Source organism: Hakea prostrata, chromosome 9 (assembly GCF_041222555.1).
Source record: "Hakea prostrata isolate BN-2017 chromosome 9, UWA_Hpros_2, whole genome shotgun sequence".
NCBI classification, from domain to species: domain Eukaryota; kingdom Viridiplantae; phylum Streptophyta; class Magnoliopsida; order Proteales; family Proteaceae; genus Hakea; species Hakea prostrata.
The window spans coordinates 17,533,885-17,550,743 of NC_142608.1; the positions used below are offsets into that span (position 1 = coordinate 17,533,885).

General features: G+C 38.1%; 1 protein-coding gene across 2 annotated transcripts in view; it reads left to right on the forward strand.

Annotated features, from left to right (window-relative positions):
* LOC149004885 (uncharacterized) overlaps positions 1-16,859 on the forward strand; it is a 52,776-nt gene that overhangs the window by 25,179 nt on the left and 10,738 nt on the right. For both annotated transcript variants that reach the window (XM_089135536.1, XM_089135537.1), the window contains exons 6-11: positions 10,445-10,556; positions 10,750-10,787; positions 10,916-10,969; positions 11,651-11,719; positions 11,810-11,926; positions 12,047-12,115. In XM_089135536.1, coding sequence (XP_088991662.1) covers positions 10,445-10,556; positions 10,750-10,787; positions 10,916-10,969; positions 11,651-11,719; positions 11,810-11,926; positions 12,047-12,115 — 459 coding nt within the window. The remainder of the gene's footprint in view (positions 1-10,444; positions 10,557-10,749; positions 10,788-10,915; positions 10,970-11,650; positions 11,720-11,809; positions 11,927-12,046; positions 12,116-16,859) is intronic.

Here is a 16,859-nt window from a genome sequence, read left to right on the forward strand (position 1 = left end):
TGTGCTTAATTCGATCATGTTGTACTGGATTATTAGCAATACTAATAGCAGCCTTGTTGTCACAATATAACATCATAGGGTTTGGAAACTTGGACTCCAATATCTTGAAGCAAGCCTTTCAACCATATAAGCTCACAAACTCCATGAACCATAGCTCTATATTCAGCTTCGGTACTGGATAAAGCTACCACATTTTGTTTCTTGCTTCTCCAAGTAACTAGATTACCTCCAACAAAGGTACAATAACCTGAAATTGACTTTCTGTCTGGAGATCCCACCCAGTCAGCATCAGTGTATGCTTCTACTCTTAGATTATCAGTGGGTGACAAAAGTATTCCTTTTCCAGGAGTTCCCTTCAAATATTGTAGTATTCTGATAATAGCCTTCATTTGAGATAAAAATGGATCATGCATGAATTGGCTCACTATCCCCACGGCATAAGCGATGTCTGGCCTGGTGTGGGACAAGTAAATAAGCTTCCCTACTAGCCTTTGGTATCTTCCTTTGTCCACTGGTTCTCCCTCTTTTTCTTTAAGTTTAGCTTCAGCTTCAATAGGGGTATCAACTACTTTACACCCCAACATTCCCACTTCTGATAATAAGTGTAGGACATATTTTCTTTGGGATAGGAATATACCCTTCTTTAATCGAGCCACCTCAATCCCTAAGAAGTACTGTAACTTCCTTATATCTTTAATCTCAAACTCTCTGGCCAAAAAGTTCTTCAACCTTTGAATTTCTTCACCATCATTCCCTGTGTTGACAATATCTTCCACATAAACAATGAGAAGTGTGATGTTAGTAACTAACTTCTTGACAAATAGTGTATGATCAATATTGCTTTGCTTGTACCCAATAGAAGTCATTGTCTTTAGGAGGCGTTCAAACCAACATCTAGGAGACCGTTTTAACCTATATATTGACCTCTTCAACCGACAAACTTTCCTTGCAGTATTGTCATCGGAGAAACCATGTGGGATTTCCATATAGACTTCTTCCTCTAACTCCCCATGTAAGAAGGCATTCTTTACGTCTAGTTGGCGCATGTTCCAGTCTTTGTTCACAGCTACAGACAATAGGACTATAACAGTGTTCAGTTTTGCAACAGGGGCAAAAGTCTCCTGATAATCAATCCCATAGGTCTGCGTAAACCCCTTTGCAACTAGTCTTGCTTTAAACTTGTTGACTGATCCATCAATGTTTTGTTTAATCACAAACACCCATTTGCAGCCCACTGGTTTTTTTCCTGGAGGAAGTGTAACCAACTCCCAAGTATCATTTTCCTTCATTGCCTGCATTTCTTCTACCATAGCTGCCTTCCATCTCTTATTAGCATAGGCTTCTTGCCAACTTTTAGGAACATATATAGATGATAGAGATGATATAAAAACACGGTAAGAGTTAGACAAAGAGTCATAAGAGACATATTTAGCTATGGGATGCTAAATGCAAGATTTGACTCCTTTTCTCACAGCAATAAGAAGATCAGAAGAAGATACCTCAAGGGGAACAATAGAATTTGATTATGGAGCAGGAGACTGAAGTGGTAACGTGTCACCTTTCTCCACCTGCTTTAGCCGGTTGTAATTCTTCTTCTGATAAGTTTGCACCTCCTTATTCTAGTCAATCTGGTTTTGAAAGACCTCAATAGTGTGCCTCATAGGAGTGGTCTCCCACTGGTTAGGTTCTTCACATGGTTCAGGAAACGAAGGGGGAGGATTAGAGTCCTCAGATATACTGGCCGAAGTCTCCCCCTAGTCAGGAAACTCTTTTTGAACTCTTAAGTTGTGTTGGTGTGTGATAGGAATTTCTACAATTGGAAAGAACACCTCTCCTCTATGACTCTTCCCTTGGAGAGGTGTATAGTAAGGGTAAGACTCATTAAAAATTACATCCATAGATATAATGATTTTCCTGGAAGGAGGATGATAACATTTGTACCCTTTCTAAATAGCAGAATACCCCAAAAATATGCAGCATAGGACGCGGGGAGCCAACTTACTCTAGTGGGCTGTGATTTTGGCATAACACACATTCCAGAAACCTTTGGGGGAATAAAAAAAAAGAGGCTCCCTGGAGAATCTTGTTGAAAGTATATACACTTGGGATATTTACTGTTCACGACACTATTCACGTAATGCCAGAAGTAGGTATTGCGGACCAAGTAGGCAAGGTAAAAGGGCAACATAGGTAAAGATAGGTAATGATATTTTTGTAGAATGCCATAAGTTGAGGGCAAAGATCTTCACAAATAATATCCATCAGCACATCTTAAGTAAATATAGAATAAGAATACCATTATATTCTCGTGAACAGTAAATATCCCAAGTGTATATACTTCAACAAATCTCATTAGGACATTTAAAACTAAGTATCCTACTGGACATCCTATTCATAAGGTAAGAAGCAATGAGTATAACATCACTCCAGTATTGGTTAGGTACATTCATAGCAATCATACTTGAATGGGCTATCTTTAAAAGATGCTGATTCTTTCTTTTGGCAACCCCATTTTGGGTAGCCATTTCAACACAACTGGTCCGGTGTATTATGCCAGAGTCAAAGAGATATCTCTAAGATTCACCATAAATATACTCTGTGCCATTGTCACTGTGAAGGATCTTCACAGTGGCATTGAACTAAGTTTTAATTATATTATGAAAATCACGAAAACATCGGAAAACCTCCTTTTTTTTTGTTTAAAAAGATAAATCCATGTAGAATGAGAGTGGCAATCAATAAAAGTAACAAAGTACCTATGGCCAGTAATAGACACACGTTGGCAGGGGCCCCACACATCGATGAATTAGCATAAAAGGAATATATTTTCATTATGAGAAGGTAAATAATAACATCTCAAATGCGCTTCCAAAAAATCTTCCTTGTTCAAGAAACCAAATAAGAAAATACTTTCTTAAGAGTTCCTAGAGAGGGGGGGGTGACCTAGCCTATGGTGCCACTGATGAAGGTCGATATTACGAATGGACTGATTGAAGATGTAGTCGAGCGTAGATCTTCCAATTGGCTCGAGCAAATAAAGTCCATTGTCTAGTTTACCACGTCCAATTTCCTTCTTTGTGACTAGATCCTTGAAGACACAGTAAGATGGAAAAAAATCACTTTACAATTCAAGTCATGTGTAAGACTATTGATAGAGAGCAAGTTAGTAGAAAGAGGAACATGTGAACGTTAGACAAAAAAGTGATGGAGAATGTAATGGTCCCTTTTCTAGCAATGGAAGAATATGAGCCATCAACAATTCGAACTTTATCCTTTCCAGAAGTTGGAGGATATTGTAAGAAAAAGGAGGATAAACATGTCATATGATCTCGTGGCTCCGTATCAATGATCAAGGAGTAGAGCCGAAGAAACTTGGAAGCCTCGTAAAAGTTTTACAAGTAGCAACGTAGGAGTTGGTATGGGTAGTAGAGGAAGCGGTGGTAGAGGTCAGTCGGCTGTACCGACGAGAAGATTGCGAGATACGTCGTAGAGTAGCTAACTCCTCCTGTGAAAAACCAATGTTTGCAGAGGGTGTTGTGGAATTTGTCTCAGAAATATAAGCTTTTGGTTTTCCTCTTCTTTGTGCTCTCTTTTGCTCAAAATCAGCAGGCCTTCCATGGAGCTCCCAACAATTGGCTTTGGTATGATATGGTTTGTGCCAGTGCTCACACTTGACAATCTCCTTAGCTGAATCAGATATAGTGCTAACAAACTGTAAGACTGATTTCTCTACAAAAGGAGCATGAAGCATGGTTAATCAACGGCTTTCTTCACACTGACCAAGGGCATAAGACTGTTCTAGTGTAGGAAAGGGAGAACAACTTAATACTTGCATTCTGATCTGATCATACTCCACATTCAAACCTGCCAAGAAGTCATGTACCCGAATTTTATCAACGTGCTTTCTATAAGTAGTCACATCATCTGTATTAGTGGGATGATAATCCCCATAATGGTCCAACTCTTGCTAGAGAGATCTCAACAACAAGCCTTGTCCCAACTAAATGGGGTCGACTACATGGATTCTTGCCTTCCAATCAGTTCTGTTCGAGGCCATGCTAGATATTAGGCCTAAGCTATGCATATCTTTTCTCACCACTTCTCTTAAGGTTATTTTAGGTTTACCCCAGCTCTTCTAGTTCTTTCAATCTGGACTATATCACTTCTCCGTACAGGGGCATTATAGGTCTCCGTTGAACGTGGTCGTGCCACCTCAAATGACTTTTCGAAACTTATCACTTATGGGAGCAACTCCCAAACCAACTCTAATATGATCATTCTTTATCTTATCCATCATAGTTTTGCCACTCATCCATCTTAGCCACTCATCCATCTTAGCATCCTCATTTCCTTTTGGGTAGTCTTATGAAGCTTCTTTCGTAGCTCATAAACCTGTGCATCATTCCCCAACTGTCCATAGGTTTCAGTAGTAGCCTTCCAGATTTGGGCTGCAGTATCAAGTAATACGTATCCACGGGCAATATTTGGATTCATGGAAGAATTCAAAAGGACTGACATAATAAGAGAGTCATTCGAGATTCATTTATCCTGTGAAACACCTGTAGTAGTAGGTTTGATAGTGGTGCTCGTAATGTATTCAACAAGTCCTCTTCCGGCAATAGTCAAGTAAGCAGATTGAGACCAGATCAAATAATTTGTTCCATCAAATCTTACCGAAAGAGGATGAAGAGTGCGGTAATGTTCGGAGCCAGTGGCAGGAATAATACCATCGATAGTTTCCATGTTGAAAAGATTGTCTGCAGTTCCTTAGTCTTCACCCTTTCAGAAATAACTGAAATGTCGCAGAATGCAATAGCCAAACCACGATTCAAAAAGTGCATATAAGGAACACCTTGTTTCTCTCTTCTTCTTTCTTTCTTTCTTTCTTCTTCTTCTTCTTTTTTTTTTTTAAATTTTTTAAAATGGGAAATTACAAATAAGTCCCAAAAAAATCTGAATTTGCAATTAGGCCCCTAAACCTATGCAAATCTACATAAAAGTCCTTGAAAAGCTGTAAATTTGCAAATAAGTTCCTGACAATATAATTGCAAATAGGCCCCTGTAACTATGCAAATTTACATAGAAGTCCCTGGAAATTTGTAAATTTGCAAATAGAACCCTAAAAATATGCAGATTTACAAAAATATCCTTAAAAGAATGTAAATTTGCAAATTAAAGCCCTCAACCATCGTATTTATGTTTTCTGTTGGGCTAATCGAACCTAAAAACAGTAGGTGTATGAACAGGATTTTGGTCTTTAGGAGCTGTCTCTTTCAGACGAAGAACAAGAGAAAAAAATCAAATAAATAACCCATTGTGAATGTATAAGCATGGCAATTGCAGAAGCAGCGGTAGTTGCTGATTTCTTCTTCTCTTCTTCTTTCATCTTTTTTCTGTTTTTATTCATCGAATCGAGACGGAACTGAATCGAATGTCTTTTTCTCTTCTCTTTTTTCTGTTCTTATTCTTCCCTATTCGTAACTGCCAGCAGTATAACTGAAGAATGGCGACCGAGACGGTACTGAAAAACTGCCAGCAGTAGAACTGAAGAATGGCGATGGGTTTGAAAAAAATCAGAAGAAGAAGAACAAGAAGGTAGGTCTCTCTTCCCTAATCAAGCGATAGGTTACAGAAAATTTCAGAAAATTGAGAATTTCTGCAACGGTTGCAGAAAATTCTGCAACGGTTGCAGAAGAAAGAAAGAGAAAATCTGTGATGGGTTTTGCAGAAGAAAAAAAGAGAAAATCTGTGATTGGTCTTGCAGAAGAAAGAAAGAGAAAATCTGCGATGGGTTTGAAGAAAAAAATAAGATAAGATCCAATCGAACTTAGGCTCTGATGCCATTATGAAAAAGTCAATTGTGGTAGAATGGCTTATTGATCAATGTGATCTCAAGCCCTCTATTTATAATTAAGTGAAAAGTACACTATTACATAAATACCCTTACTTGGGTAACAAGAAATAGAAATTTACATGAATAAAAACTCTAATAGAATTGGACTCCTAGTAGAACTCAACCAACACATACCAAGAGGCAAGATGCAAACGCTGGAAAGGAAACAATCTTTGTGTTAATGTTTAAGAGAATGTTAGACCCCATTTGCTAATGTTCTGCTACAGGATTGATTCTGAGCAAGGGGGAGTTTTTGTGATTCCTTTCCGGGAAAGTGGTGCCGCTTGGCATAAGGTTTTTTAGTAAGATGGAGGTATTTCTTCATATCTTCACTGCCACTGCCTGTTGCAAAGTAGGACAACAAGCATGGCTTTCGGATCACCTTTCTCTTGTTCCAATGCTTGCGTATCTGGTAGAGAAATCCTCGGAGTTTAAACTAATATCTATGCCTCAGTGTTATTCCGCATGTGAGCAGAAATGATGAGTTTCATTGTAAAACTCGGATGTGGAATCGGTAAAAGAAAAATAATTAGAAAGAGTGAAGCAAACAAGAATTATGGACTTTAAAAAAGTTTATTATTCATATACTCCTCAATAAATGAAAATTAGTGGTCCTAAGCTGTAAAACCCTAATACTTTAATCTCAAAAGACCTTCGAGTAGCTAGCCAAAACAGATGAAAGACAATGTAGATGAGGGAGAGAAGTGGTGATTTTACATTTGATCTCGTGGATGAGTTTCTGGCATGGTTCAATAACTCGGTCTCAATAACCAACTCGTTGGCCCAAAATACCAAGTTGAACCGAGATCTCGGTTAGATCTTGCCTAGTTGTGGAACCATTTTCGTATGACTTAGACTTGAGACCATGGGTTGTAAACGCTAAGACATACTAAAAGTCTAAAGTACCCTATTCTACAAATAATTTAGTAATAAAAAGTCATCAAATCAACATGGTATGAGATCTCGTGAGATCTTGCTCAAGATCTCGCTTTTTGGCCATGGCGAGATGAGTTTTGGGTTGAATCCAGAAAATTACCAAATCTTGACCGAGATCTTGGTCGAGTTGAGATCTAGGTTGAGCTTGAGATCTCGGTCCAACCACCCTTTTAAGTCTCACAACTCGAGCTAGATAGGTTGAGATCTTGACTTGTCTTGCCTCATCTCGCTTCTTATCTTGCTGACAGCTTCCCAACTTCATTTTTTGCTGGACTGTCAATTGTCACCTCCTCCGCCTCCCATCTCAAAGACAACTTCTCATAACTCCCTCTTACCTTCTTTTTTCAAGGATTAGGATGATCAATCACAAAAACAAGAAAGAAAAGAGACACGGATTCACCCTGGTTCACTCCAATGTAGGGCTATGTCCAGCTTTTAGGTTTTCACTATATTATGCTCTTATCAACTGGTTACAAATGTTAGGTTACAAGAGAATATATATAGGCTTAGAAAGCTTAAGGCACAATAGGTATTCATGGGCCCAAACCCAAACTCTCAAGAAAATCCCGAAGCCCAAAGTGATATTAGGCCTCTATAGGCTTGGGGGTGCTTCCTTCATGTGCATCAAGGGGAAGGTCGTAGGCAACAGAATGTGAAGCATGAGTGATGAGCCATACCCAACACTTTTGTTATGAACGTATGATATATATTGAACTTATGATGGTTGTATTATTGTCTTCTTGAGAGTCAAGAATGTGATGTTCTATTGTACTTATATAGATGGAATTATGTTGGTATTTAAGTTATTTGATGTATCTTTTACTTGCTTTCCATTTTATGTCATAATGGTACTATATTTCATGTTTTATAACCTTGCACGGTTCTTTCCTGCAATATTTTGGTTTCAAACTTAGGGTCGAGTTAGAACTCATACTTAGAGTCTCACAAATCTAAGGCCACCAATGTGTTTAGAATGTCTAAAATAGTCTAAATACCAACTTTGAGCCCAACCTGATCCTTAAAACTCCCCGAGATGGGCCCTCAATTTCACTCGAGTTGGCCCAGGAAAAAAATACCAGATCTTGAGCAGGATCTCGCTTTTTCTCAAGGATGAAATTCCCCTCGAGAGCGAGAATTGTCGTAACTAGTTCAATAACCATTAGAAATGGGGACATGTATATTCGTGAACCTCATTTGGACTTCAACTTTCTCACTTGGTCACTTGACTCACTTATGCATCAAATACTAAAATGTTCATTTTTTTTGGGGGGGGGGGGGGAGAGTAAAATGTCATATCTATTACTTTATTATACATGACATAATTCCAATATACAAATAACCAAAAAGTAAGACACACTAGCTACATCAGTCCACATTTCAAAACATGCTATTCTGTGCATTTATGAGATGTCATAATGTTGCTATGAAAACCATCAGACTCATAGAAGGGCTAAGTTGTTTAGCATGTATAAAATTCCCAATAACCAATGTGCCATGGACAAATGTTTTTGAAAAAATAGATCAGGAAAAAAATAGTTTTCCTTGTGTTGGATTAGCTTAAACATAACTTGTTTTTCTTGTAAATGTAGCACAACTGAAGTAGCAATGCAATAGTACAGCCGCACCGGGAAATTTCCCGTCCAAAATTGAGCTAAGACTCCAAAAGAAATTGCAGTAGCTGAAAACCAAAAGAACAACGAGACCAACAACTTCTGTCCAGATCTTGGTCTTGGTTGAGCCGAGATCTCGGTTGAGTGGCACTAATCCTGAGTTTTGCAGGCAAGCTTATCTTGGTTTCTGAAAAAGCAAGATATTACCAATATCTTGGCATCATCTCAGTGAATTCTGAAACTATGGTGTTTACGAATCTTTGATGTTGGTGCTATAGCTTGGTGAAGCAGGACTAGGGTCCATCATGATGGTAGTGGGATAACTAAAAACCCACATACAAGCCATGGCTGTGACTCATGAAGGAAGATTAAGATGGTTTAATAAAGGTAGCACATGGCCAATAGAACCATTGGAAGATAGGTGCTACAGTCCAGCTCATCATGTCTCTGAAACTTGTTGGACTACAAAATTAGTTTTATGCTTGATGCAGGCATGCCTGTGAGTCAAGGAAAAGGTGAGGGCTGACCAAAATAAGGATTTACACTAATCAAAGAGAAAGAGAGAGAGGAGGTCATAGATTCTGTTTTAAGGTCCAAGAAGGGACATAGAGTGCGGTGATCTATCATGGTTGTCTGAGCTGCCAATGTCTGTCAGGGTAGCATCTTAGAGAAGAAGAAAGTGCAGAGGAGGCTCATGTGCAAAAATGTGTGGCTTTGACTCAATTAGATTTGGATTAGTTCTCCAAAAAAAAAGGAAAAAAAAAAGTATCTTGGCTTCTTGGGCATTTTTGGATGAATTTATTATTTGGGAACCAAAAAAACCAGCCGTGTATTTCATTAGAATCCCATGTATTTCATTAGAATCCCAAAATATTCCACGAGGAGGAAAGAAATCAGAAGAATCATTCCAAAAGAAGTTACCATATGGAGCCTTGATTTCTTGTAATGATTGGGAGGGCATTTGAAATCTTATCCTGTTCACATTGGATTGGTATACTTCAATGTGCAAAATATTATCTTCTTGAAGGATTGGGCTAGACGATAGTATTGAGGATCTGCTTATGGTTGGAGGCAATTTATCAAGTGGCTTGTCACCGTGATTCTTGCTGTTAAATCTAATCTAGTCACATCTCGAAGTTGGTTAGAGGTTCATTCATTATCTTAACTTTAAAAGATGAAATAAGTTAAGATTCTAATTGAAATGCAAGATGCTGGTCTTTTTTCTTTTTCTCTTTGGTTTTTTTTGGTGGGGGAAGGGGGTGGGACGATTCTTTGCCTCAGACAGTAAGAATGTTGGATGAGGAAAATCACTTTAGGGGGACTGAAAAAAACAGCGTGCAAAAGTTACTAGCCAAGGCCTCAGATGTTTCCTCCCTCTTATTTTATATGCATGTATGCAGATTAACTAGGGGTTTTCATTGGTGGTCTTTGATTAGCTGGAAAGAACAATGAGGCATTTGAAGTTTGGACCATTATCCTGCCTAGTAGGTAGATTAGTGGCAAAGGGAAAGAGTCCAAGGTATGGCTGTATTGTGAAGTGTTCACTATTACTTGCTGTCAGGGAATTTGAAGGGACTGGACTTGTTTTGTGCGTCTGTTGTAAAGACTTTTGACCCTTCAAAATTTTGAGGGCCCTTTTTATTTTTATTTTTGCCTTTTAATTTTTATCTCATTAAAAGTAGTGTGTTTTCTGAAATGTGTGTATAATTGTATATATGTATATATTGACGAAGGATAGGAACTTCAAGCATACTTGATGCTTGGATCTACTTCCTGTTTCTCTCTGATGTGTTTTTTTGGGTAATATGTCTGATGTGTTTTGTATCTTCAAAATGTAGCATCTAATCTCCCAAACAGAATTTTGTTTCTCGGTTACTGTTAAGATCCTTCCATCAAATTATTTGTTCATGTTTTGTTGTTAAAAATAAAAAATAAAAAAGAAGAAGAAATACATTTTTTGTTTTATAGGTGTATTTTATGATGTAATTATGTTTTGATTGTGCAGATTCAAACAGGTCATCCACTAGATGAAATGTCTATAGCATGCATTTTACGTGACTTGCTGCATGCCATCGATTATCTCCACAATGAAGGGAAAATTCACAGAGACATTAAAGGTTATATTCGAAAGCTATTTGTACGTCTTTTACTGGTGGAGAATTTCTTCTAAAATATCAAGAAAATTCTCGCTTCATAATACTGCTATTGTAAAATTAATCTGCTTTTTACTGTAAATATCACATTAGCTCATCCTTTAGTTTGCTATTTCATTTTCTGTTGTCTAATGCAAACTTGCTATGTAACTGGCAGCGGCAAACATATTACTTACAGAGAATGGAGATGTTAAGGTACTTAAAGCCCTTTAAGCCAAACAAATTCTAATGTCAGCCCTGACTTGCCAGAGAGAATTATTAGAAGGCTTGAGAATGCATTTATTGATGGTTTCTTAGCCTTGAATCCCTTGGCTATGTAACAGGTTGCGGATTTTGGTGTTTCTGCACAGCTAACACAGACAATTTCAAGAAGAAAGGTCATCTCTTACATTATCATGTTCGTGCTCTGATTGAGCATCTGTCAACAGCATCCTTCATTTCATATTCTTCAGTTCTTTCTGCTTCCTTCAAACGGTTCATGTTTCTTATTTTCTTCAACTTTGTCATTAAAATTTTCATTTTATTGATGGTGTGTATAATATAAATGCCCACATGGCTGACCTGTTTGTTGGTTCATGGTTTCCTGCATTTAATGTCTATTTAAATGTCTGCATGCCATGACCTGTTATTTTTTTAGCTGTATCTAATGAAGAGCTCACTTTGTTATCCTGCCTCTTGTCTGGATCTGATAATGTAATACCCAATAATATGAGAATTTATATATATGGGAATGGGAGCTTGTGATTATATTCTGTATTTCCTAGGATTGCATCTTATTTTGGTGTAGAAACATTTTCTTGGAGATGCTATTAAGCATTGCCAAAGGTCTAGGGCATCAATAATTGCAGGGAAACACGCCCTCATGTGCCCATGACACTCTTCAGTGAGTACAAGACAGGGTACTCAGGGCAACTCTCAGAGGATGGAAGTGAGATTGGTTTCAATTGCCATTTTTCTTCGTTGTCGTTTCACCTCCTTTTTGATTCTGTTTGGGGTTTGTTTTTGGAGGAGAGTGTTATGCATATTAACTCTGTACTGATGGATTTAAGCCTTGGCAGACACTTGTAGGAACACCTTTCTGGATGGCTCCGGAGGTGATTCAGAATTCAGAAGGATACAATGAAAAGGTGAGCTGTAGAGAAATTGTATTGGGCAATTTTTTGCTATCTTGAACCTTGGGCCGCTTTTTCCCCTCAGTCAGCTTCTGCTGGATGCAGGCAGATATTTGGTCTTTAGGAATCACTGCCATTGAGATGGCAAAAGGGGAGCCACCACTTGCTGATCTACACCCAATGAGGGTTCTTTTCATCATACCTCGCGAAAATCCACCCCAGGTTTATTAGTTTTCTTGATGTGTGGCAAACCATCGTTGTCAATTCATTTTGAGCCATGTGATGCTTTTTGCTAGATTAGTCATTATTATTTAAGGAATCAGAATTTTGTTTGTTGTGCAGCTGGATGAGCATTTTTCCCGTCCTATGAAAGAATTTGTTTCTTTATGTTTAAAGAAAAATCCTGCAGAGGTAATTGTTTACATAGTTCTGGTACTTTATTTTGTTGTCATGATATAGATGATACAAAGTTACTTCTTATTTTTGAGAAGTATAAATTTAGAAATATCTAGAAATCTCAAGTGACATTGATCTTCATCTTCCAAGCAATTAAATGGATAGGAGAAAGTTGGGTGGGGTGGGGTGGTGTTGGTATAAAACCATTCTTTAAGGAAAAAGTTGTCGTACTTTTTGTTGAAAATTGAGCAGCCTTGGTGTTCAAGTAATTGAGTGTCTATTCTTAGAGAAGAATCCTTGGTGCGCAAGTCAGAGCTAGTGGTTGCTTGATGTGCAAGTTCATGAAACCACGTTGAACTTTCCTATTTAGTTACTTTCTATTTTCTTTTCTTAAAGATTTAACATTGAAAAGAAAAATTTTTGGCACTTTGTTTTTATTGACCAGTTCTCTTGCAAGTTCTGGCGTGGCGGCTAGCATCAGAGTTTGGTTTGGTGAAGATATATTTTGTCTTTGTTTCTGGACTCCACATATGGTTTTTTTCTTTTGTTTCTTTGGTGTAGTCAACATGGTTGGTGTTGAAATTTTGAAAGGTAAAAAAAAAAAAACGATTTTGTCGAAGGTCGATTCTGTTAGAGTTTGTTTCTGCAACTTTTGAGAAAAGTATTAAACATAAATAAAAATAAAAGAAGTCGACTTCTGTATAGAGATTGAAAGAGAGACAGACGGCCAAAAAAAAAAAAAAAAAAAACTGCAATATGTGATTTGGAGGATTGCAGTACTGTGAAATCCTTGAGAAGAGGAAGACACTTCCTTTATGGCAGAAAAATACAACAGAAGAATTATTCCAGGCTTTGAAATCTAATCAGTCTGGAGAAAACTGGTAATTGGGGTGCTGGTAGTTCCTCTTTGATCCTATCATTATCGTCGTGAGTGGTTCTCTGTCATCCTTATACATCTGTCGTAAAAAAAGAAAGAAAAAAAGGGATTGGTTGAAGAAGAAGCATGAGGAAGCTTTGGTAGAGTCGATTGCAAGAATTGTGTTGATTGTTTGAATCTGCTTCTTCTGCAAGTTTTGTGCATCGTCCTTTTTTCTTCAAGCATCGTCACTATTTACAAAACCAAGGAATGAATCGAGGGTTTTGCTTTTGATGTTTGATGGTTCAAGTTTGGTTCAAGCTTTGGGTTCAATTGTTTAGATTTTGGTTTAGGTTGGTTCAAATTTTATTTAGCTTTTGGTTTAATTCTAGTTCAATTCCTGGTTTCTTCTCTAATTATGTTCTGTTCTTGATTCTGTTTCCTTGTTCTATTCCTGATTCTGGTTTTTGGTTGTGTTCTTGATTCGGTCTCCTGATTCTGTTCTTGATTTGAATTTCTGATTTAGTATCCAAATTTCCCCCAGACTGCCTTTTATTTTTTTTTCTTTTTGGAAATTTCTCTAATTACATTCATGCCATTTCGGTTTCAGTTTTGGGATATTTACGGATTTGCGTTTCTTTTCCTTTATCTACCAATAACCTCTTGAAAAAAAAAGTCTGGTTTATTACAATGTTGCCATTATCTTAATCTACCATAAAGGGAGTTTGGAAATTGTTTCTTAGATTTGGATTTGCTGGAAAGAATGAAGATTATATCTACCATAAAAGGGCACATTGGTTCTTGGGATCTTCTTGTACTGGATATTGGTTGTCATTATTGGTGAAGAACATAATCCTCTTAAGATGGTATTCTACAACAACACCTATATTACTTTACCTACCTAGTTGGTCTGTAGTAACCTATACTACCTTAATCTACCTACTTGGTCCATAGTAACCCATATTACCTTACCTATTTGGTCTGCAATAACCTATATTGCCTTTTATCTAACTTACCTACTTGGTTCGTAGTAACTTATACTGCCTTTTTTTACCTATCTACTTGGTCCACAACAACCAATACTGCTTTTTTACCTACCCATACCTTCGCCTGCTATTTTGCCTTCTTACAAGAGATTACGTGTGGACATTGAAGCTACAATATTTTATCTGTTAGTGTGAGGATTCCTCCCTAGTCCCTACTACTAGCATTATTTGGATAGTGCCTCTGATGTTGCTATACTTGGGGATTTTGCTGATTATTGGATGGTTTGTTCGACATGAAAAATTAAAGGGTTTTTTATTTTTTTATTTTTTATGTTGATTATCTCCTTGGTGAAGATCTCTCAATTTTTATCGGCGTCTGCTATTGCTACACGGTTCAAGATTGGTGCTGCTTTTCAAGTTTATTTTTATTGTCTAAACTAGAGTTTTCTTTATGTATACTCCAGCTTGAGGGGGAGTGTTGAGAATTGAACAGCGTTGGTGCTCAAGTAATTGAGTTTCTATTCTTAGAGAATTATCCTTGGTGCGCAAGTCAGAGTTGGTGGTTGCTTGATGTGCAAGTTCATGAAGTCACATTGAAGTTCTGAAGTTTCCTAGTTAGTTACTTTCTATTTTCTAGTTCTTTCCTTTCTTGGACAGATTTTCTAGGAAGTTCCGTCTGTCCCTTTTTTTTTTGTTACTTGGTTTCTATTTTAGAAGGAGGTTACTTATTCTCCAAATATGAATTTTTTTAAGGCTATTATTATAAATAGAAGAAGTCCAGAATCGCAGGGACTTGCTGCACCTTGCTGGTTCTGTTTTCTGTTTTCTTCTTTCACTTCTTCTTTGTTTCTCCTGTAATTGTTGTGGCTGAGTTGATTCTAAGTGTGTGATTTCTAACACTTTTCATCTGTCCATACTTCTATTAAATAAACAATAGTCATTGGTGTCCTATTCTCATCTTGGATGAGAAGTTGCTTTGTGAGTTCTGCCCAAGTTACTTTGTTGTGGAACAAACTCTTCTTGGTAATAATCAATAAAAGAGTACTTTCTTGGAGCTAACCCTCTTGCTTTTTCTAGGGTAATCTTCCACAGCATGATAGAAAGAGAAGTGCATTCAGTTGCTATATTTTTTACTGCTGGTTTCATTCATATTAAATATACTGAGGGTAGAGTAGTAATTTTCACATATTAATAAGTTGCCAAACGTATGCTATATCCCTCTCCCCGGCTCCCACTCTTCCTTCGCACCTCCCTCTTTCCTGCTCAACTCCTGCAACAGCCCCTCAGTTATGCTCTCTCTCTCTTCAGTCTTCCCCATCCCCTCTTTGTTGTTTTTACTTGTCTCTGGCAAATAGATGCTCATGGCCAAACTATGATAAGTTGATGAACACAAGAAAGGGAATTGTCACTTTTGGATTTTACTTCAAACTAACTCCGCTAACCGCCAAACCTCTTTTAGAAATCATACCCAGATGCCAATCCATCAATACTTCAAAAGGAAGCATTTCTGTCAATCTGTTGAACAAAACTCAGAAATTCATTGCCAAAGGCACTGTTTCAAGAGATGAGAAATAGGGAAGCAGAGATCAGTTGGAGAAAACATCACCAGCAATACTACCCATAAGGCATGTTGGTGCAAACTTAGAGGGGGGGGGGTGATTAGGTTGTACCTTGTGGATTATCCCAAATTCTCGGTTTGATTGCAATTTCACAACACCGAATTTATAGTGGTTCGACTATACAAGTCTACGTCCACTCCTCTCTTGGCCTCAAGAGAGTATTCCACTATTGATTTTCTTTCAATACAATGGGTAGAGATCAAACCCTTACAATAATCTTTGTTTAGCAAGTAGGGCAAGAGCACCCTTCACAATCTTTGTTTACGGGCAAGAGCACCCAATCAATCTTTGTTAACGGGAAAGAGCACCCAATCAATCTTTGTTCACGGGCAAGAGCACCCAAGACCAAATTCTAATCAACCTAGACTAGAATTCAACAACCAATACAAATACAAGAAGTGTCGGATATTACCTTAACAAGAGGTGTGACACTTTACCTCTTGTGTGAGTGTGACGCAATGTGAGTTGTATGCTCAAATGGAAATGTATGCACCACTGACGCCTTTAATCACCTCAAGCTTGGCTTCCACAAGCTTAGAAACACCTTGGTATATTTCTTTAAGGTTGGGAGAGGGTGAGAGGCAAAGCACAAGGCTTTCTTGCAATTTGAGAGCTTTAGGATCACTTGGGGAGTGGGTGATCAAGTTTGGGTGTATATACTCTCAAATGAGGTGAATTGGGCTTATATAGAGTACCTTTGAGTGCCTAAAGCCAATCCCCAACGGATAGAAAATGAACATAATTTTTGTCCTGTTTTTAGCCCAGACGGTCAGCCGTCTGGAAAAGAGCTGTTGTAAACTAGCCGTTATTGGCTAAGTCAGGGCAGACAGTCAGCCCGTCTGGAAAAGAGGCGTTGTAAACTAGCCGTTATTGGCTAAGTTAGGGCTAGACAGTTAGCCGTTTGCCCAGATGGTTAGCCGTCTGCCCAGACGGTCGTTCGTCTGGCTTGATTAGCCCAGACGGAATTCTGTATTTCCGTCTGGCCTTCTGTGGTTGAGAACACAGAGATGCCAAAACTAGACGGTCGACTGTCTGCCCAGACAGTCGACCATCTGAGCTTTGTTTTGCTGAACAGAGTTGGGGTTGGGACATAGCTTGGGTTTTTGGACTTTTTGGTCAACCCTAAGCATTGTACATCTCACTAACATGTCCTAGGTCACTCTAGTAGCATGAATTACATATAATGGATGCATTTACATATATGTGTTTGCGAGAGTGTCCTAAACCCTAATTCAGCCTAAGTCTTGATCTTTGACTTGTTCTTCGGCTTGATCTTGTGCAACGGTCTTGATACTCAT